General features: G+C 51.0%; 1 protein-coding gene across 1 annotated transcript in view; it reads right to left on the bottom strand.

Moving 5' to 3' along the window:
* The window catches only part of LOC136109393 (uncharacterized), a 163,436-nt gene that overhangs the window by 21,041 nt on the left and 118,717 nt on the right, over window positions 1-23,678 (bottom strand). The window contains exons 7-8 of the mRNA XM_071816696.1: window positions 4,433-4,628; window positions 3,428-3,474 (exon numbers count right to left, since the gene is read on the bottom strand). Coding sequence (XP_071672797.1) covers window positions 3,428-3,474; window positions 4,433-4,628 — 243 coding nt within the window. The remainder of the gene's footprint in view (window positions 1-3,427; window positions 3,475-4,432; window positions 4,629-23,678) is intronic.

Genomic DNA, 23,678 nt, shown 5'->3' with positions numbered 1-23,678 from the left:
CTCCAGGCTACAGAAACACAGGGGAAGCAGAATTTGTAGGAAATCCCTGTACCAATCTCCTTGTATTTCAACCCATTGATGGGTGTCACAGAATCATAGAATCTTTTTGGTTGGAAGAGATCCTCAAGATCGAGTTCAACCATTAACCCAGCCCTGGCACTAACCCACATCCTTAAGAGTCACCAATGGCCAGAGCTGCTTTGGGCTCAACCCCAACGTGTTTTGTCTGCGTGTGGGTCAAACTGGCGTTTCAAGGCTTCATCCTGGCTCTGTGTCCCAGTAAACACTGGGACACGACTCCCACCCACCCATGCAAAAAACAGCATTTTTCTTCTCAAAGGGGGTTTTACCACAGCAGTGCTCCCTGCATTACATGGGGTGCTGCTCAGGGTGCGACTGTTCCCCCAAAGGACCACCCTGCATGGTCCAGGGGGGCCGGAGATTGTGTCCCAGCGTGGTGGCGGGTGCCAGTGGTCCAGCACAGCCAGCCCTGGGCATCCTCACCGGGGCGGGCAGGAGCCTTTGGAGCTATTCATCCTTCCTAACGATGCTGGAACACATTTGCCAACATCTGCCACGAGGCTGAAAGGAGACCCTGCTGCTGTTGAAGCTGATTTCCCTTTGCTCCTTTACAGTTAACACTACAACCTGCCGCCTCCTGCCCGGGCGCTCGGGGAAGGGGAGGAGGGGGGTTACAAACGGCACGATACATCCTTCCTTCCGCTCTTCGCAATCAATTAGTGGGCAAAGACTTCCGAAAAGCTCTTTCCTCCCTAACCTTTCGCAGCCTGTTGCGATAATGACTCTGGAGAGCTCGACCTGGGCCTTTGCGTGGGGTTCGTTACCTTCCCGGGGCAGCGGAAGGCGACCTTCATCCCTCCCTCCTCTTCCTTTCCTACCCCTGCAGCTCTCGGGGAGGAGGAGGAGGGGTCGGAGCTGCCTCCCTCTCAGCAGATTGAGTTTCTCTCCAGTGTCATTTTTGCAATCAAAAGTCAGAGGGTGGTTCTAGAGACAACATAGACCCTGGGAGGTGGAGGTGGGGGTGGCTGCCCTTAAAAATGATGATTATAATTATGCACACCTTGAATCAAGACATCAAGAGATGGAGGGAAACCGGGCTCTCTGGTTTTAATTTGACATTTCTTTCTCCCCGTCTCACAAGACAAGCTGCTTTCCAGAAACCAAGCTCCAAGCTGCTGCAGCTTCCCCGCAAAATACACTTTACAACTGAGGCAGATTCTTTTGCTCGCTGTAGCGGGTTTTTTTCGGTCCCTCCATGATGCAAACGCACAGGTAGGATATACGAGCAGATGATTTCCCTGGCACCTGCAGCCGCTTTCACAGCCCATCTGCCTGGGTTCGGCGCATCACGGGCTTTTCAAGCAGCACCTTGTACAAAAGCATCGCTGCTCCACGGGGCAGCTCCGCGCTGGCTCCCGCGAGGGCAACGGATGGGCAAAAATGAAATAAAATCATGTTTTGAAGCAACCACCAAACTCAGGTGATGCGGGAGATGTTTTTCTCCCCGAGCATCACCTGGACCAGCAGCCGCGTGTGCTCCAGCTCCCCCGTGTCTCAGCATCGCCCCGTTGGTGCTGCATGGAATTACAGAATGGAAACCATCGCATCCCGACCCAGCTGAGAGCGACTGGAACCGCTCCGAGGCGAGAAGCTTATTGCGGAGTTATAAACCTCTCCCATCCTCCACAGGAGCCTTTCACAGGGCCAGCTAGAGAAATAATAACTCAGACCCATGTGGTGAGAGGGAGAGAATACGGCCTCGCCACATAACAAACATTTGCTTCTTTCGCTATTGTTCCAGCCATAAAATGGATATAGTAAAAAAACCCAGAATTTTATTTCAGTTGAATTAAATGTGAATGTGCTCCCCAGAGTGCTGCTTAATATTTAAGCTACAAAGTCCCAGTTGAGTGTGTGTGGCACCGAAGGCCGAGCTCTCGATGGCTAGAACAGCCTGGCTTCATTGGCGTCAATGGATTAGCATTGATTTATGTTAAGATTGGGCATATGGTGGGTATGTACGGGCAGCGATTTCAATTTAATCATGGGGTTTTTTTTTAATCAACATTTTAAATCACAACTAGTCATTAATAAGCCCATGACAGATCCAAGCAGGGTCATGGATCCATCTGAGGCTGAGATATTCATCATCTTAGGACAAGGAGTCCATCACTACATGGCCATTTAGGATCATCACTTTTCTGCTGCATCTCCCATGAAATCTCACCTCTGGCCACTAAGAAGCAGAAGAGAAAGTCAAGAGACAAGCAGAGGACACAGTTCCTACTGCTTGGCCCCCTCCTTCGCCCAAAATCTAATAAAGATGATTAAATTACATGTCTTTTCCTCCCACTGAAATCACCGCACGCTGCTGGAATATTAGAGCTCAGGAAATCAGGCACGACAACTTCCCTCGTGAAACTTAAGAAGGCAGAGCAGGGGTCTGGAGCGACCGGCCTGGGAGGCTGGGGCTGCTCTAATTAAGAAATCACCCCGCTGAGCAGAACCTAATCTAAATAAAATAGAAAAAGGAACTCGGTTCAAAACGCCGCCTCGCGCTCGCCCCCTTCCCCCCGTAAGGAGCCCAACCAAGTCACAGGGAGCTTTTCTCCCCTGCTCGTTCGTGGAGGGCGAGGGAGGCGCACACAGGGCCCTGTGTGTGCCGGGGTGGCCACCTTCCAAGGGAAAACTACACCAGCCATGTACGGCAAAGCGCTGCGATGGTTTTTATTGGTGATTTTTTTTAAAATGATACTTGGGCTGCTGTTTGCTAAGGAGGGGAAAAAAACACAACAACCCTGATGATGACATCGCTGGTATGGCTGGTGAAAACTGGTTTGGGACAGAACACTGGAGGCTGGATTACACTTCCCCCTCCCCTGAAAAAGCTTCTGCCTTGCGTGGAAAAACGTTGAGAAAATGAATACTAAAACTAAGAAAACATTTTTTTGTTTTTTACTATAGAACTTAAAATATTTAAGCCAAAAATCTCAGCTGATTTGATCATTCGCCACCTCTTCTCAGATGATTTGCTTACGTTCCCATTCACCCCAACAGATCAGATTCCCCAGATGAAAAAACTCCCCCCTGAAGCAACATCCCCATGTCCCGTGTGCCAGGATCATCGTCCCACCAGCCCCAGCCTGGACCAGAGACCCAACCATCAGCTGCTGCTTGCCCAGGTCTCCTCCAGCCCCACACCCCCGTGGGTCTTCTCCTCTCTCCATTTGGGAGATGTCCCACCGTGCCCCACGGCCACTCCATCCATCACCTCCTCGCATTCACGGATTTCACGAGCATGAAGTTACCATGCGAATTGCTGTTTAAAAGCTCGGGCACGGAAAGATTTATAGCGATAAACAGAGGAGCACAGACATTCCCGTGTATGTTTTTAAAAAGCACTTACCTGCTTAAAAGGGAAAGTGCTGCTACTTGAAGGTTTCCTGGCCAGACCTGAAAAATAAATCAAACAAACACTATTTGCATTTATTCATCATTCCCTGCAGATTGTTGTTCTTGGTGCTCTCGACTTCGGCGGAGTTGATCTGACTCTTGCCAGCAGAGGACCACGCTGGACGAAGATGTTCTAAAGACATCAGGAACACGACAAGGACACCGAAACCAAACAGCCCAAGCGTCTCTTGTGCAGGAAAGCACCAGCCGAATGACCACGTGGACTGAGAAACCTAAACTAGAGGACATCTCCTCCCTGGGTTTGATCAGCTTTGAAAAGGAAAGGGCGAATCTTTTGCTGTCTTCAGCTGCCTAATGTGAGGGTACAGAGAAGACAGAGCCAGGCTGCTCTTGCACAGGACAAGGGACAGTGGTCACGAGCAATAGGACAAACTGTTTTCACCATCAGGGTGCTCAGACACCAGAACAGGGACCCAGAGAATCTGTGGGACCTCCATCCTCGCAGATATTCAGGCCTTGACAGGACATGCCCCAAGCACCCCAGCGTTGGTGGCTCTGGTTGGACTGGAGCCCTGCAGGGTCTTTTCCAGCTCAAATTATCCCTATTTCTGCATCTCTGCCCACACTCCCCAGGGCTCCCAAGGGTCCTCCCAGCCAGCACGTGCTCCCAGACCCTCCCAGACTTGTTACTCTCACAATTCCTTTCTGAACAGTAAAACCATTTCTCCATAACTCAGCTAAAGCATTAACACTCCCATTTCAGTTTCTTTTACGATAACCCCGGGCTACCGCCAGCCAGGTTCCCCTCGCCACCCAGCCCACACCACAGCAGCTCCAGCCCTCACTGTGCTGCCTGTTCTCGCTGGAAAGGAAAAGTAAATAAATACGCTACAGCAGAAGAACATTGGAGTTACTGGCCAACAGAAAATGGCAACGAGCCAGCACGAGTCCCCAGGTCCCCGCTGTGCCTGCCCCACACACCAGATGTGGGTCCAACCTGTTTCAGCCTCAGAGCTGCTCGGGGTGCGACGAGGATGAGCAGTGGGACAGACGGGCTCTCCGCTGGTTTTCTTCATCCCTCTGGCTATAAAGGGGGAAAATAGGGAGTGGAGTGGAGCCCGGTGGGTTTTCTCCCTTCCGTGGTCTCTCCCATTTTGCACAACTCCCACAGCAGCTCCTCTGACTTGGCTTCCCTGCAAAACAGGAAAAAAGTTGTTTCCACTTCACCAGGTGCTGTGAGAATGAAACCCACCCAGAGAGCGGCAGGTGAGGGGTGCCCGCTGTTGTATACGGGGAAGAATCAACTGGTGCCAAGGTCTGCTCCCCGGGGAAGGCCACCCCTCCTGCCCCACGGCGGGCAGCCCCCCGCCCCGCCACCCCCGGCCCATGCTCAGCACCACTTCTCCTCGGCCCGACACGCCGAGCAGCTGCGACGCATCGCGCTCCAGAAGTAGCACCAAGCAGAGAACATATTTCTGCCCTGAAGAGCGTATGGCCTGAGTAGATTCTAAGTATGGGGAGTGTGATGACAGATGATTTCTCAGCTCAGTGCCGCATGTGATATTTTAGCAGACATGGTGTCAGAGGCATCCTTTGCATCTCCTTTCTCTTTTTTTTTTAAATAAAACCAACAGAGACTTTTCCCTAACATGTAGCTGTTAGGGAAATAATCATTAAAATAGATATATTATTATAATATTATTCTTTTTTGGCTAAGCATTATTTTTTAACTGCACTACCCTGCAAGCATGTCCAGAGAAATTCCACCATGCAACAAGGATTTATTCCCCTCCTCGCCCTGTTCCCAGCTCTTTCCTCTCTCCTTTGCTTTTCCTTTCTCTCCTTCTCCCTCTCTCTTCCCTTTCTCTGGTGGTTGGAGCAATTTGGCTCTGTTCCCCGCATTCCTGCGGGTCGGTGCTGGGGTTGCCCTGCCCGGCTCGCTCGGGCACGGGGGCGGCACAAGTTTTGCATTCAGGCCGGGGCGGGCAGGAGCGTGGATCTAATGCACCCGGGGATGGTTGTGCCATCAACTTCATACCTGCGCAGGGAAAACAAAGGCGCTTTAGAGAAGCGACTTCGGTGCTGTGACCCTTCCCCCAGCCCAGAGGAACCGGAGAGATAACAAGGGCTGAAAGAAAAGGCACAAACATAATTAAAACTACCCGAGCAATTTCTGGAGGTATTACAGATGATGATAGCCCAGGGGATAATAGTATTCCTGGTATTATTAACATCCACTGGCACGAAGGGACAAGCGGTTTGTTTGAGGTTTTTAAGTTCTTCAGCGTAATTATTTTGGAGGAGAAGGGAGAATTTCCTTTTTGGAAGGGAAGGCTGGGTGCAGCCAGAGCCAGGAGTGGTGCCAAGCCCAGGGGCTTTCTGCACCCAGTGGTGGCAATGGGACGGGCACCCCTGGGGACACCGGAACCCCTAGGAACATGGGGACCCCTGGCAATACGGGCATCTCTGGGGACACGGGAACCCCTAGGAACATGGGGACCCCTGGGGATACGAGCATCTCTGGGGACATGGGCATCTCTGGGGACATGGGCACCCCTGGGGACACGGCCACTCCGTCCCCCTCCTCCGGTCCACTGCAGCCCATGGGCTCGGGGTGCCAGGGCCATGAAGACTCTCCCGTGCCAGCCCGCGAGTTCAAACCCGTCCGGCACAGGTCGGCTCTGCCCGTGAGCGCGTTGAGCGCACAGCGCGGTTCATTCTGCCGGCACAGTTGGTTTCTTGCCTGCGGTGCTGCGGTTGCTGACGCAACCCAGCCGGGGCAGAGCGAGCTTGAACAAAGCTCAACAGGTGCAAGGGATTAATGTCCCGGACGATCCTTTTGTTCACGTGAAACTATTTCAGGATCTTAGTTAACGAAGTCCAGGATCAGGCTATTCACCCTTCTTAATCAGGCCAACTGATCCCCAAACCCGAGCTTGCAGCACGAGCGAGCGTCCCCTCCACCCCCAGCAGCACGTGCCATAGGATGGGATGTCCCCAAGCACCACGGCGCAGTGGCCGGGCAGATGCCAACCCGCTCCTCCCCTTGCCTTCAGATGCTTTTCCAGCCCCGTTCCCACTGGCATCACAGGCACAGGATCACAAAATCATTTCAATTGGAAGGGACCTTCCCAGCTCCCCCAGTGCCCCCACTGCCATGGACAGGGACATCTTCACCAGCTCAGGTTGCTCAGAGCCCCGTCCAGCCTGGCCTGGGGTGTCTCCAGGGATGGTTCATCCACCACCTCTCTGGGCAACTTGTTCCAGTATTTTAGCACCCTCATTGTAAAAAATTTCTTCCTCATGTATAGCCTGAGTTAAACCTTCTTCTGTAAGCTTTAACTATTCACCAAAAGAAATACCATCAATTCCCCATCCAGTATTTTTGCCCCATCATACATGCTCAAACAAGCCAGGACCATGTGCCATGACCAAGGAGACCGAGCTCTCACAAGCCGTGAGCTGGACTCGATGGTCCTTACGGGTCCTACCCAACCTGAGATGTTCTGTGATTCTAATTCGGAGTTTCTCCCCATTGGTGCTGCCGACACTCCACATCCCTTTGAGTCTGGATGTGCTGGGCCTGCGGTGCTGAGCAGCAGGTTGGGGAACCAGGTGGGAAAAGCACCAGCAAGATCTGGTGGAAAAGGGTCCCTGGGCTGGGCCAAATGGGTTTTTTCCTCAGGGTGGCTCGAAGCCAAACAACCGCAACCGGTCACGGTGAGAAATGGTGCCGGGAGCATCACGGAAGTGGAATTTTCCTGAGAAATCACAGGGATGTTTGCAAAGAGTTTTTCGCCCCAGTCAGTTGCTGGATAGAGCCAAATTCCATCCTCTCCCCACTGCATAATATAATTAATAGTAATACAAGCTCTGCCGTTATGCAAGAAAACTGGGGCCATTTTCTGTTCCAGTTTCATCTCACCTTGAATCACTGTGTTTTTGCACCGGAGTTAACACCGTTTCCTTGCTCTGCACTCAGTGTAACCTCATTAAGCAAAAGCATAAAGTCTGTGTTAATTTACTTATTCCACATGATAAAACCAGGATATTACTCACTGTGATAACACCGGTTAATTTTCAGAGAAGCCTCTCTTGGCAAACTTTTAGTACAAAGAATGACACCCCTATCAGATCCGAGATAAAAGGCTGTCGTATCGTAACCTCATTTCAGTCTTTGGCCACTAACACTGCACTTCGAGGTGCTGTAATTAAGTCGCGCTGATTTTTTTATTAATTGTTTCTCCTAAAAAACAAAGCATAAAATTAAATTAGTTTTATGTTATTTTGCAGGAGCTTTGGCCAAAGCCAGAGCTTGTGTTAAACTCCACTTCCAGACGGGAGAAAAAGGGAGGAACAAACCTGACAGCTGTTAATTTGAGCCATTTCTGGTAAAAGCAAAAGAGGAAGAAGCCATTACAATTGGGGTGTGGGGGGGAAGAATATACATATATACATATATATATATACATATATATATATATATATATATATATATATATAGTTCCAAATTAGAGTTCCCATTTAGCCCCACTCCAGCCGCAGTCTGGTTGCAATCCCAGAGCCCCAAACCCAGCCTATCCTCCCATGCGAGCCTCATTTAGTCCCAGCAGAGCCCTATGGGGCAAACACCAGCAAGACGGGCAACGCAGTTGTTACCAACACTTTCTGAACGGCTGGATCTGACCTCAGATCGCTTCTGGCTTTCTATTCTACCAGAGTCAGCGAGCGGAGAAATGGTCGCACGATTAGAGGGCAACGGGGTTATTTTATGACTAGAAGAGGCTTCGAATAAGCCATTCCATGAATTTATTTTGCAAGTCTACCTTTTTCTTTTTGAATATCTAGGACGGCAATGCAGTGAAAAACCTGCGCCAGAGATGGCACGAAGCACGCTATTAAACCAGGGAAGCCTTCGCGAGGTGTCAGAGCCATGATAAGTCCTGTTTAAACTTTACCCAGAGCTAAACACCAAGTGTCAACATGAGCCGCTGCCCAAACCCTCTGATCAGGCCAGGCAAACATTCAATCAGAAGTATAAATCAAAGCCGAGACACATCCAAGGGAGACTGGAGTGTTTAACTCTACAATCCCCATCTGACCAGGACTTTCCCAGCAGGTTACCCACAGCCAGCTCTCTCCCCAGACATTTATTTAGACAAGAAACCCGTCTGTGTGCATCGTTTTTGTGTTTATTTTCCCCGGGTAGGCACAGACACAAAGCAAATGCTGGGCAGGGTACAGGGTGTCCCAGCCCCGCAGCATCCGCGGTGATGGCTGCTGGATGTCTTATTTGCTTTTCCTCCCCATCTCCCCCGAAAACCACTCCGCTGGCCCCGGGAATCAGCTCCGCTCAGCCGGCCCAAAAATGCAAATAACAGGAGGGAAAACCACAGTCCTGATCGCATTGAGTGGGAAAGGAGAGGGAGGGTCACACGGTGGCTTTTGGGCTCATTGGGGTCCCTCCAAGTCACCTTCCTATCCCTAAATCGGGGATTATAGTCCCTATGTGAATGGGCACAGCAGGGAGATGCTCTCCTTTCAGGAACTCTTTAAAAACCCCAAAATGCCGCTTTTTGAAACCTCCAGCACAGCCCAGCGTTACCGACACGGCCAGACGTCCCCTGCCAAGGACGACACGGCATTGTGGCTGCCAACAAGCGATGCTCTGGAGCTGCTGGCCGCAGCACTTCCCGACCGTCCCTGGCCAGGAGCGGATTCTGCACCTTTCCCTGCCCATCCCAGCGCTGGGACGAGAGGGGGGACCCGTTCCCGAGCCACCCACATTGTCACCCCATGATCCCAAACCCGGGGATCCGCTCCCGAGCCACCCACATTGTCACCCCACGGTCCCAAACCCAGGGATCCGCTCCTGAGCCACCCACATTGTCACCTCACAGTCCCAAACCCGGGGACCCGCTCCCGAGCCACCCACATTGTCACCCCACGGTCCCAAACCTGGGGACCCACTCCTGAGCCACCCACATTGTCACCCCATGGTCCCAAACCCCGGCATCCACTCTGGAGTGTCAGCATCCAAACACCTTAACATGCGAACGTCTTTCGGGCTGGCAGTTTGTCCAGAGCCCACCAAGCTTCAGATTCGGCCTTCAAGCAATGTAACTCATCATTAAAAACCCACGTCAATATTCTGAGAACTTTTTTTCTTTCCAGATTAGGCAAAAGAAAGGGTAAAAACCACCATCTGTGATTGCAATTTTTGTTCATATTTCTCTGTCGTTTCCTCATTAAAGGCAAGCGGGGAGGGGAGAATGTTCATTTGAAGCTTGCAACATGTTTTATTAATCGATGGCAAATAATCCTAAGATAAAGTGCACAATAAATTTTTTAATGAGAACATATGGCGGGGAAATTTGATAGGAACGAGCCTTTGAAGGTTTCCTTGTGAGCACGGTTACAAGAGGAGCCAGTTTGCATGGGGGAGCCCGAATTCTGCTCAAAGGGAGGGGAAGGAAGGGGCAGGTGGATCAGGGGGTGGAAATCGCTGCCATCACCAGCCAGGTACAAAGTGCTCCAAGTGCTCCATGACCCTTAAAACCATGCCCCACAACGTGATGGTTTACACCTGTCTGAACGCAGAACCCGCCTGTGACACCAACCCATGCGGGGTGACCTGGTGCCACCACCCCCGGGGATGCTCTTTTGGCATCACCTGGCTGGGGTCAGGCTGAAGCTAAACTGAAATAAGCTGCTCCCAAAGAACAAGTGGCTTGGGAGTTCATGCCCATTTGGTCACTTTAGTTAAACAATAATTAGTTTGCACATGGATGCAAGCTTGCTTTGGTCTGCTGTAACGCTAACAGACCCCATCCTGGACTGACTTTGGTGAAAACAGGAGGAAAATTCAGATTTTCACACTGTTTCCTGCTCAGCCCCATGAATGACCTTTAGCTCCTCCACAACCAATTCTGCAAAGCCATGGAACAGGGAAACGATGCAGCAGGGACACGGGACACCCCAACCGTGCCCTGCCCAGCGTCCCCTTCAAAATACATGAGATTCACTGCACCTGTTTTGGGAAGGAGCTTTACCTTGTCCCCCACAGTGGGAAACAGCCCTGAGCAATTCAAGACATTGAGCATCCCCTCGTGGGATGCGGATGGACAAACAGAGCCAAGGATTTGGGCTCAGGCTGGTGCTCCAGGGCTGGAGGCGACGCAAACCAAGCAAGAAGAGCCCCCAAACTTCATCAATCAGTCTCTTCAAATGATAATTAAATTACTCATTAAATGGAAATAAATAAATAAACAAACACAAAGGGCATTTAGCTTTCACGTCGTTCATGTTTGCTACGGAAAGTGGTTCCCTCCGCTGAAATTCAGCTTTCAGGTGGGAAAAGCCAGGACTGACGCGGTTCCGGGAGCTGGAGCTCTAAGGGCAATCTCAGCGCGGGGAGCCGCTGCTTTCCCAGCCTGTCGATATTTCTTGGCCCTCTTTGATTCGGCCATGAGACCCGGCCGGGTCACCTCGGGTCGGGAGCTGGAAGTGCCAATTTGCATCTGTAACCCATTAACCACAGGCAGATAGGAACATCGAAAGAACTTCCATTTAAAAACACAGAGCCCCAAAATAAGACGCCTCGCACCTGGACTTCACAGCTTTTTGCCATTCATTTGGGATCCCTGCCTAGTACTTTTAAGACCCTGATGAGATGGACAAACTGTTCTGGACCAAGAACAGAGGGGAGGCTTATAAATAAAGCTGTTTTTCAGTAACACACCATAGAGGGTGCTTCCATTTTCAAGCCACCAGCCCTGCAGCCCTTCAGGGAAGTGGTAAAAAGTGGACTTTTTGAAGACGTGACCCCAAAACAACCACCTGCCCTGGGTGCTCCTGCCCATCTCCAGCTCCCCGAACCCAGTGCATCCCAGCACCCAGACCCGCAGGATTCCTCTCATTTTTCACGTGGACTTTCACCGCTGGAAGCAAACAGAGGAGCTGGGGGGTGGCCGTGCCGGGGGGGGACACGGCCGGGTTGACTTTCCCACGCTTTCCATGATCCTTTTTTATCAGTGTTGTGACAAGAGACATCAAGGACGTTCTGACGGTGCCAAAGGTGCCTCTCTGGCCTCGTGGGGTGGCATTGGGGAGATTCTGCCATCCTATGGACATAGAGAAAGGTCTTCAAAACCTTTCTCTTCACTCCCTAGGACGCAGAGGCCAGGACATCCCACCCTCAGTGTGCCCTTCAGTACAGACATACTATAGCATACTATATCAAGTGGAACTTCTCTACTTAAAAATAATACATATATATATATATTTTTAAGTTGGGCTAAAGATGCTTTACCTTATTAGCTGGTGCATCAAAGAAGGAATCACCCATCTTAGCTAATTTCAAGGAAGTGGGGCTCAGTAAAGAAAATGGAAATGCAACATGCGTCCCTGTCATATTGGGTCACTGTCCCCATCAGCAGCCTGTCCAAAGGGAGCCCCGGGACGCCAACAATTCACCCTACGCCACAGAAAAATTAATTTGTGACTTCAGAACCTCGGGCAGGCCGGACCTACAATAACAAACCACTTTCTCTTCATCACAGTCACAGAGAGAAACCTGCAGAAAGCGCTTTGCCCATCTGCTCCTTCCCCACAGAGCGATGTCGTGTCTGTGAGTCCTTGTTTTGCTGTCTAGGGACTCGATGGCAGGTCCTCGGGAACCTCGCTGCACCATCGTGTGTGTGAAACAGCACGGGCGACGGCGCCGAAAAGTTCCAGTTTCTAAAGAGACGGAAAATAAGGATTCCTGGGATTTCTGGAGACCCTTAACTGGTTTCAAGTCTCACAAGGAGTTGCTTTTCTTTTGTGATTTCCCAAGGTCTCTTCCAAACCAAACTGGGAAAATGATAAACCCTGTGATCTTTGCAGAGAGAAGCTGATCTCGCCCCACCAACGATGCCCATGGTTGGTAACTGGTCAGAGGTGACACCGGCCCAGGCTGAGCCTCCATCTCCCCCCAGTTCTGTCCAAGACGGCTGGGCGTGCGTTTCAAGTTTAGGCACCAGCCTAAAAGCAAACTGCAAACGAGATGCTCGGATGTCCCTCACCTCCGCACATCCAGCACCGCTACGTGAGGAAAACCCACCAAAACTATGCAAACTTGCAGCACCGACAAGGTTTCCCCAGATACGGCATTTCTGTTTTGCCCTGATTAGCACCGAATGCCAAACTCACTCCTTTCCCAGGGCTTTTCTGCACAGCGCTGGTCCCAAGAAGACACCAAATTCGGCCACGTGGTCCCATCACCACCCAACGCCCACCTAGCGATTTCCTCTGTACAAATCCTTCCAGTTACAAAAATACAAATCTTAGGGGGGAAAAGCTAAGGAAGGAGCTCAGGAGCTAAACTGGGGCTTTTTCCAGCTTCAAAACCTGGAGGTCTCACCTTTGCGAGGAAAAGCGATGCCCACACCCTGCTCTGCACACAAACCCGGCCCTGTGTGCTCGGTGGCCACCACTCACCCATGTTTGGGACAGGAATCACACCGGGTGTCCCCCCCCCGTCCCCAAGGAGGTCTCGGGTCAGGGGGAGGGGGTGGGAAGGGAAAGGAGGGGTGTTCAGAGGGAATTTCAGACCTTCTCGTCCCCTCTCCAGATGTGCGGGGCAAGCGGCCGGGAGTGGAATCTGACTCCGGAGGAAGGGATTTCAGACATGATTTAGCAGTTTACCTCCAACGTTTGCCCTGAATTTTTTACGGAGTGGTTCGAAGTCAAGCTGAGAAGTTTCTCAAGCCCTCGTCCAAGGCGGCGGGGCCGTGGCGCCGGTGCCAACCCGCGCCCTGTACCTCCCTGCAGATTCTAGGAACTTCACCCAAGCAAGGCAGGAATTTTTCTGCAACCTCCCTACCTCACCCTGTGCTTTTTGGCTGGGGTTGCCTAATACCGTTTGGCCTGTCCTGGCAGCCAAGTGCCAAGGTATATATGTACGTACCCATCCAAATGAATGGAGCTGCTGAATTAAGTGCTGGACCAAAACCCCGCAGGACAATAAAATCCATTGATGGTGGAGCGGAGTCCAAGTCTCCGCTGCTCCGAGCCAGGGCTCCCACAGCAGAGCCCTCGTGGTCTGACCGTCCCCATGTGGGATGTTCGCCGGCTGGATTCCTCCTGGGGAAAAGCCACTTCTCTCTGGAAACACGATGGGCAGATCTCTGCTGCCAGCTCAGGGCGGGTTTAAGTCTTCTTTTAGGGCACCTACCACCTTGCAGCGCTCTCAAGGGCTGCGCAGAACCCTACGCATTCAAAGATCGAGTCCACAGATAGGCAACGTCCTCCCGGCCACTTAGTCCACATACCCTGAGACTAGGCCTGGTTGAGTGTGCGCTGGTCTAAGCTGGGTCCAGCGCACGCCCTGGAACCTGTGTAGCTCGGAGCAACACTGGCTGCACGTCCCTTTGCTTTCCAGTGCTCTCCAAAGCAAAGACTAAAAGCAGCTTCCAGCTGCCATGCTGAATTTGGGAGGGGGAAATCTCACCGCAACACATAAACGGAGCAAATTCGATACGGACAGCCATCGACAGGGGATAAATACTTAAAAAGAAAAGAGACTAGGATGTCAGTTTTACAGTTGCTGTCTGGCTCTTTTCTGACCATAACCACACTTTAAACACTAGTTTATGATGCAAACCTACTGCTGGAAGCTTGTGGAACAAACTACCCACTTCGCAGAGATAGCAACAGCCCAGGTAGACCTGGGCGAGCCAGCTCGCTTGGAGGCTGAGCCAGGACAAAACGACTTGCTTGGCTCCACGATGCAAACCACAGCTCCGAGCCACCGGTGCTGGCCATCTGCATGTGAAAAAAAGCAAACATATAAATAAAACTTACTGCGAATGACAGAAAACGATGGCGGGGAGCGTTCCCGCTGGCTTGGCGTGTCCTCGGCCCGGGAAGCGGAGCTGGAGGGTGGCCAGGGCCAGGTCAGCACCAGCCACAGCCGCTCGCCCACCGGGGCTGCAAACCCTCTCCCACCCACCCTTGTTGGACAAGGGAGAGGCTGCACCCCTGCAGCTTTAAAAACCATTAATAAAAATGCCAATCGGCTAGTCAGAGCTTTTTTAAAATAAAAGAATTGGTTTTGCACGGCACAAACCCTCCTGTATTGCAAAAAGTCACCTAGCACCGGCCAGTTTTGCAAGCAGCGGAGTTTGCTTTCTGCAGGGACTGATCCATGGTCTGCCCGGGTTCTGGGTGAGGATGGAGAACTCGGTGCGCTGCCCCCAGGACAGACCTGCTGCATGACCCCAAGAGCCCCTTCCAGCTCTGCCCTGGCCTGGTTCTTCTTAAACAAACCCAAGATGAACCAAGAAGTGTGCTGGATACCCAACCTGAAAGCTGCCACGCACCTCAGCATCTCTCATTTTCACTTGTTTTTCCTAAAGCACAGTTATGTAGTATCTGTGGATCTGTCAGTCTGATAGCTTCAAAAGTTATTTATCTAAAGGATGGAGCAATGTGGCAGAAGGTGGCCAGGAGAGCAGGGAAGCCTGTGGATGTGGTGACTGTCACACAGATGCATTGGGCATCAGAGAATTTACCCAGAGAACACTTTTGTGAAAGCCTCAGTAAACTGAAGAACCTCCACCCATCTGTCCTGCTAACAGAATAAGAGTTTCTCCTACCTTTAGAACAAGATTTATAGGATGGGAGCAATTTATTTCTGGTCCTCATGAGCCAGACGTGCACCAGCACCGGAGCACGGTCTGCGCTGCACCCAGCGCTCAGCTCTCCCAAAGAGCCGTAACATCTTCCACTGGCCGTTTGCCACCACAAATCTGGGACTCTGCAGCAGGCAAAGCATCAAAACCAGCCATAAAGACCTTCACACGGACTCACCAGCCCCTACGGTTTTCTCCACCGCAGCAAACCCGACCCATCGCTCGGCAGCTACCGGCAGATCTCATTAAGGTAATTCACCCTCCTGAAGATCATAATAAAACAAAGAGAGAGGCAGGTGGCACACCCTGAGCTAGAGAGGCTCCCACAATGGTTGAACGCTGGCCCGGAGCCAGACCGCAGCTCTGGGAGCCCAGGGCCAGGAGGACGAGGATCCCGACTCCGGATTTCACAACCGGTCCCGCGCGTGCACGGGGACCAGCCCAAACCCCCACATCCAGGAGGTTAAACTCAGATCTCGATCTGACTTTGGTGGCTTGGGCTAGTTTCAAGAATCACAAATTACCTCTACTTACTATTATTATTAATAATAATAAAGTGTTATTTTTATGCGGGAGCTTTGAGGCTCATTGTGATCAGCAGACGAGCGCTTAGACCGGGACGGGACGCGCAGCTGGAGGAGCAGGTGGGATTTGCATTGTGTCCAGCGCTGAACTCCATGGTGGAACACACCACGTGCAGGTTGGGCACCACCTGAGCTCCACACAAGCCCCTGGCCCAAGACTGCAGGAATTCGCCTCAAATCCCCCCTCCCAGCTGCACAAAAGCAGCAGCTCAGCCTCCACTTTTCACCACCAACCGGGCTTGTCCCCTGCGGTGGCCACGAGCCCAGGGCTGGCTCTTGGTCTTCTGCAAGGGAAGAAATTTCCCCAGCCAGAAGGTCGGACACCAAATCAATTCAGCTCAGCCCACAATAGCTCCAGTCTGCGCACGCCAATCTTGTTGGGCTTTGGGGAAAAACTTTAGGAATATGGTTGTTTAGCTCTTCTTACACTGCCCTATTTTTGGAGCTTGTTTAGTAGCAGAAGAACCAAAATTGCACAAAAATAAGATGTTGCTTTGGCCTACCAAAGAAAGAAGAAAGTCTGGAGCCTGGAGAGGACCCACTGGAGCTTCTCTTTCCAACCTGACTTCTAACAGACCTCCAAGAGCTCAGCATCATAGAACATCATAGATGTTAAAGGAATTAATTTCATAGAATCATTTTGAACGGAAGAGACCCTCAGGATCATTGAGTCCAACCACAGCCTAACTCCATGTCCTAAATGGTTGGAGGCAAAACCTCCCTCGTGGTCTCCAACGTGCACACCCAGGTTGGTGTGAGCAGACCGGCTGCTTCCAGGCCAGGAAAGGTTGGACCAGGTGATCCTTGAGGTCCCTTCCAACCCCGTACTCTAAATTTAGATTTACAATTTAAAAAAACAATTAAGACCACTGGAAGAGCTGATCATCTTCCTCAACCACGTTTGCAAATGAGCGCGGGCACTTTTTCCCTTTAAATCCCTGTCTTTGGCCAACGACACCAAACACCGAGCAGCCCTCGCTGCGCCCGCCCAACGTCATCAGGTTCAAGGAGCGGGTAATTAATACTGAAAGGTGTGATTGCAGCCAAGCAGCCCGGCTAATCAGCTACTGATTTTGCTCTAATGTCCTAGATCATTTAGAAATATAATCTGGAGGTGGCGGGAGGGACAGGGGAGCACTAACTGGAATTACTGTGGAAACGCAGGATCCCTTTCCACATCTGAACACCACACAGTTATGGTAGCGACTCGGTCACCTCTGTATTCACCAGGCCATGGCCAGTTCCCAACCCACGGAACGTGGATGTATTCTTTCCTCCAGCCCTTTTCTGCACCGGGTCAAACGCGGCTCCGCAAGCCGGCGATCCCGCATTGTACGCTGCATTAGCAGTTGGATCAGGAAAATAACACCCTTTCTTCTGCAGATCTGCGAGGCCATCGCCAGCCACGCTGTGTGGGGACAGAAAACACCCCCCAAGCACAGCCACGGCTCTTGTCCCACCTCGTGCAAAGGAGAAGAGAAACCAGCATCTTCCGCTGCAAACCACGCGCTTTCCTTCTGGATTTCAGCAGACCGTGCTCTCCCTCCCCTTTCCAATTAACCGAAACAACCCCTCTGCAAAAAAACGTCCCTGGTTTTTCAACCCGTGAGGGTTTCCACGCCTTTCCCCTCCCGCTGTCAGAAGGGGTGACAGCCCGGGGATGTCACCATGGTGACACAGCGCCCAGACCTGCCCTCTCTCCATATGGGAAGCATCCCGGGCCAGCTCGCATCCCGCCCGCGGCGCCTTGGGTTGGACGGACCTTAAGTCAAACTGACCTTTCTTGTTTTCTGAGCCAACGGGCTCAGATCAGGCAAGTCAGGCACAAGACACTGAAAATTCACCGGCATCTGGGGTTGACGGGGACCTGCTCGATGGGGGATATGGCACCTCGTGGGAGCAAACGGCCTCGTTCTCTCCGCTGAAGCAAAGACCCCGAATGCTCTGCAAAAAACCACTCCAGGGCCACCATGACCCATAGCAAAAGCTCCCACAGAGCCCCGAGCGGTCACGACCCACCGCAGCATCAGCCAAAAGCACCCGGCACCCTGCAACCCACACCCCAAGGGCTAAGTGTTGCACGAGGTTAATCCTGCCGGGTGCACGGGAGGGACGCACCGGTTCCCACAAGGGCTGCGACGGAGGTGGCAGCAAACAGGGGGTTAACGGGTCACAGCTTCTTTAGCCCAATGCATCAGATTCCCCTGAAACAATCCAATAATTCCCAATATTTGCCTTAAGAGCCCCATCCAGGCGGAGGGGTCTCCTCTCCCACACGGACACGCTCCCCGCTCAGCCCGGTTATTGGATTTTTCTTTCACAAATGCTGTCAGACCAGTAAGACTGGATTTCATTTTCTTCGGGGCTTTCTTTTTTTTTCCCTGTCCCAAAATACATCCCTCCTACCCCGGTAATACAGAAAAAATGTGGGTGTTACCCATGTAGTTTCGGGTATTTTGGAGAGCTCAGATTTGTCACCTTCTCAGAGAAATAGATCTCTTGGAAATGATTTGGTTTGGACACCAAACCTGGACTGTTGGACCCCAAAAGATTTAGAATCTGATTCTGGAGCTGAAGGTCAGGCTTTGAGCCAACTTGGGACAAATGATAAGGTGACAGACAAGGAAATAACTCAATAAAAAGCCGTGAGGAGCCGTATGGGCGGCAGAAGGAACCTGCCCTCCCAGGGGCTGTCCTCAGCATCTGTGGTCTCATACAGGCGAAGCTCATGTTGCTGTTCATTTTCTCCACACTGTTTTACTCCATCTTCACAAATTACCAAAAACCCCAATTTCTTCAACATCCTCATTGTCGAGTTTGGCTGAAATGGGAGCTGGAGTTCCAAAGGAGGCCACGGGGCACTGGTGAGGGAGGAGGGGACACGCGTGTACACCCGTGTGTGATGTCTGCTCTGAGCTCGGGCACACTAAAGGGATGCTGAGCTGTTTGCTGTGAGTTTGGGCACACTAAAGGGATGCTGAGCTGTTTGCTGTGAGTTCAGGCACACTAAAGGGATGCTGAGCAGCTTCGTTAATAGGAGATTGGGGAAAAAGAAGAAAAAAGAAAGAAACAACTGTTTTATGAAGAGCAAACAGTCCCCACTGCCAGGCCCTGGGGCCGGTGGTAGGAGCACGATCCCATCCCCGAGCGGATCCAACACCCTCCTTTGTTTCTCAACTTGGCTCTTGGAGTTTTCTTTGCTTTGGGATTGTTTGGGGTTTTTTTTTGTGTTTTTCCTTTTCCCTTTCTTTTCTTTCGCTCCCTTTTTCCTGTCTCTTTTCCCTCTGTAAGGTAACAATGCCTCCTTTCAGGCGCTGCCAACGTCCCGCTGAGCCCGCTCAGATAAGAGCTGGCGGGAGAGGAACCGCCAGCAGCATTTTGGTGACCGTGAACTACCTGAGGATGGGCCGGGGGGATCCCAACAGCCGCTCGGAGCACCTGGGCTACACTTAAACCCACCGCATTCAAACTCCCCTCCCTCCCCGGATCCCCAGTAGAGTCTCCAGCCTAAGCGGCTGCGAAAGACAGCGCTTAGCCAGGCGGGACTAAGCCGACACTCATGCTCCACACCAAGGTACGTTTTCGTGATGCTTCTTTTGCGGCCGTTTCATTTACTCCACTAAAATATTATTCTTCAGCCAGAGTTTATTTTGGATAAGTGCGGCGAGTAGAATTTGTAGCCCTAAATTCTCAAGTGCGGGTTTCGGAATTAAATGTTAAAAATATAAAATAAAATAAAATAGAATTGGGGATGTCTGGTCTTGCTGGGGTTGCCCAGAGAGCTGCAGGTTCTCGGGTCCCGCACCCGCCTGGGAAAGCGGCCTCTTGTCTCTTTCCTCAAGGCAGCACCTGTTTCTATCCTTTCCTTCAAAGTCAAAAATGGCTTTGTGTGTTATGAGTAGGAACCCAGGATTACGATAAAGAGTGGTTTCAGACTGACAGCAAATTAAACTGCAAGCCAAGGTATATACACGCCGTTCGGAGACATATTTATAATACGTTTTTTCCTCAAACCAGAAAATATAATGATATTCTGTCACGGAGTCTGAGCCTTTCTGTGTTATTATTAAGACACAGCAAACATTTCTCGGTAAAGAGCTGGGAGCTGGATGGTGTTATTCTCAGAATAAGCTTTTCCCACTTAGGAGCAGGATGATGTTTTTTCTCGTGTTCATGCAAAAAAAAGGCTGATTTTTGCCAAGCTAAATGGCCAGTGCATATTTCTAACCTGTCACCGATAGGAGAGGCAGATAGACAGACAGATGCAGGAAAACCAGTACTCCCTGCCCTCCCAGTCCTTGGGTCTCTATCATACTCCTCTTTTCTATATTACTTTTGACGCAATGCGAATTTTTTCTTCTAATTGTAAGCACAACCTTCTGATTTGGTTCATAAATCAGGTAAATGAAAATAAGAGGAAAACTGAAAAAATGACAATCCCTTGCAAAGTTTCAGTGTTAAATATAAACACATAGATTAATAAATAACAGAAAGCAATCCTGCTTATGGACTAAGCTGGGCTGCCCTGCCTATCCGAGGCTCCATATGGAGACCTGGACCTCGGTCCAGCCCCAGGGCAGGGATTTAAAACCAGCCTTTAATTTCAGCACCTTTTGAGGAAGGCTCAGAGTCTTCACCCTGCCCTGGAAAAACCCTTAATTATCGGCATCAGATAAAGGGGAGGAAATGTGCGAAGGCACCAAGAGCACCTCGGGGATGCAGGGCTGGCAGGAGCATCGCGCCGGCACCGAGCCCCGGGTACCCAGCAACGCCGACCAGACACAAACAGGCACTTCAAAATGCCTCAAAACGCTGTTTCCACTGGAAAGATCGGTGCTTCCCGGGACAGAGGATCCATGGGGACCAGGAAAACCATGTCCTGGGCTCAGCGGCATCCTCGGGGCTGGGAAAAGGCTCAGCGCTCGCTCCCGCTCACATCCTGGACGGATGGAGCCGCATCCCATGGCACAGAGACCACGGCAAAAAGCACCCAAATCTAAGCAAGAAAACCCAGCTCCATGCAGTCTGAGCATCCTCCGGGGGTGCCGAGCACACCCTTTGCTTTTCCTGCTTCGCATAACCCAGAAAAAGAAAATATAATACAAAATGCAAAATACTTTTTATCTACGTTCTTAAGACACATCTTAAGAGTTATGTTATATGTAAAATAAAATACTTATATAGCGCTGGGGCACATAGCTGCGCACTTGGGATAAAAGAGGAACAGCAAGACACAGATATACATATTTTCAGTATATATGAGCACATGCATACGTGAGTCTGTGTTTAGATATATATATATAACTAAAACAAATCCCTGTTTATTACTCAGTAGAGAAAACTGCAGGTTTTTTACATCAATAACCCCAGTGTAAATAAACTCCCCACCCTGCGCAAACTAAAAGCGATCCCATAGCAGATTTCTCTATTTTTCAAATAAATCATCGTTCCAGCCGAACATGGAGCTGGCAGCTCCAGTTTCCAACTCGCTCAGGAGCAGCGGTGGGACGGGAGCTGGAAACAACCCAAACAAACAGTTTTACAAGTTCCAGAAGCCGAACGCCCCCATCCTACACCCACCGCCCTCTTTCTGCTCAGTCGGGAGGGCGGGGGGCGGGCAGCGCTGCGCCCGCTGGCCCAGAGGAGAGCGGTGACCCGGGGACATCTGCAAGCCATTAGGACACAGACTTCAGGTAGCTCCAGCAACACGTGCTGGCCACATTACACCCTCCAAGGATATTTCCACAACTTTACTTCTCCAAATAAACAGTCGGGCTCTCCCTGCCTTAGCGAGGAGCTGCACAAACAGGTAGAGAGAATAGCAGTTTTATTCCCCCTTCCAGTTCTGATGGATTTCTTGTAAGCTGTTGCTGGGCTGCGTAATTTGAACTATCGCTTGGAAAACATAATAGGGCCGGTTTAAAATTACGGCCATTTATTTATGTGTGTGTGGCTATGAAACGCCGTGTACGGTCCGCACGGCGTGTCAGTTCGCTTCCACACCAGCCCCAAACTGCCGCTTCTAGGAGCGTCCTGTACGGAACAAACGGATCAAAACAAACAATAGCAAAAATACATTAGCTAGAGTTCACCAGGACTTAGAATTGGGTTCAGAGGGGGGGTTTTAATTATTATTTATAAGCAGCTTTTATATCTTCCAAAGCAACCCTGCTTCTCTTTAACCTCGCTCAGAGAGCCAGGCTGAGCAATGTGGGGCCATGCGGTGGTGGCTGAAGCCGCGGTGACCGCAGCCAATGTCACCGACAGCAGAGCAGCCACCCGTTTATTACAAAAATGGGGAAAAAAACACAAAAGGTGATGCTGAGCACTTGTTGCCACATTGGCTCGAGGGCACCTTTCTGTTTCTGGAGAGCTCGGTGTTGTTACGACTGAAAACTACGTCTTCTGTCCTCGTTACCGGAGCTCTGCTGTTGGCTTTGATCACTTTACCCCGAGAGACTGGAACCAGATTGGTGATTGATTTGTATCAGTGTGGGATGGAGAACCGCGTCCAGCTCGAGGGGACGCTCAGAAGATGCTGTGAGCAGCAAACACGGCAAATCCACAACCCCGAGCAACAGGTACTGCTGAGCAGGCCGAAAGCAGCGCAGGAGCTGGAGCTGCACCTTGGAAATTCAAAAATAATTCCCTTTTCTCCTACGAGGAAAAACTCGGCACTTTCAGGAGGGTGTTTCCACTCCACTTTAGCCCAGCCTGATAAATTTTCCGTTTACCCACGTTTGCAGAGCTTCGGGCCAAACGCTGCGAGCAAATCAATAAATAACCGACCCGAAAACGCTGTGCTTTGATCTCCAGCAAAGAGCGCTTGCGGAGGACCAGGTTTTGCGGGTGGTTTCCAGCTGTGGGAGCGAGAGCAGCAGAGGCCGGCGCTGCTGGGGATCCCCACCCCAAAACGGGACAATATCAAACCCGCGGCTGCACCTCCCTGCGGGGGAGCCCTGCAAAGCGGGGAGCTATTTCTTATGAGGGACAAATCCCCGTCCTTCCCTCTCCTTTTTGCAGATTCTTGATATTTGTAGCACCTCAGCTCTTTTTCCAGGGGGGATAAGCTTTTCTCCGATCCAAACGACCACAACGCCTTTGCCGAGCCCGATCCCCGCTGCCCCCGGTAGGATCTGCCCCCGGCAACTTTGCGTTCCCAGGGTTATTTTTTAAGCGGTAAAATCTCAACGCTATTTAAAGTGATGCTATTTCACCAGCCACGATGAGTGTGCAGTTATTTAATAGCTAAAACAGACAAGACGTGGTCAAATTAACACTGCTCAGCCCTTGGAAATAATCAGAATCATTTCACTGGGGCGCTAAGGTTATTCTTCTGAAACTTCCGAATTTCTTTTACTTTATTCTACGCAGCAAGTCCAGCGAGATGGTATTTTCAGGCATGAATTAAAACGCAGTAAACGCAAATATCTTTCAGGCACTCGCCTTGGAGCCTCCAAGCTCCCTGTTATCTGACACGCTGAAAAAGGGGGGAAAACGCTTTTCCTCCAGGTTTCTCACCTATTCCCGGCTCAGCATTTGCCAAACTTAACTCAACGCGCAGTGTTGCCTCCAGCTCAACCCGACACAATTTTGGAGGGCGACACGTTATCGCAACAGGCCAGAGAAACAGATCTTCTAGAAATGAATGCAAAGACAGAGATAAAGCATATGAAGGAATTCTGAGCTAAATTAACTGAAGCATCAACATCTTGTGGGAAAAGCCCCAGAGCCTGCCTGGCTGCTGGAGTTGTTCTGCGCTCAGTGGGATGCAGCACAACTCTCATTTTTAATAAAGGAAGAAGTTTTATAGAAGGGGAGCGATAATTAGATTGCAATTAACCGCCCCACGCCACCCCCAGGACCTGCCCGCCAAAAGCCACCGTCCAAAAATCACCGGAGCAGATTGTATCGGGCATTCATGTTTTGTGCCACTGATCAACGATCGATACAGTTTTGAGATCAGATTTACGAGATCTGGTGC

The sequence above is a fragment of the Patagioenas fasciata genome, chromosome 18 (genome assembly GCF_037038585.1).
Source record: "Patagioenas fasciata isolate bPatFas1 chromosome 18, bPatFas1.hap1, whole genome shotgun sequence".
NCBI classification, from domain to species: domain Eukaryota; kingdom Metazoa; phylum Chordata; class Aves; order Columbiformes; family Columbidae; genus Patagioenas; species Patagioenas fasciata.
Note: the sequence above shows the minus strand (reverse complement) of the source record. Positions and strands in the feature narration are given on the sequence as shown.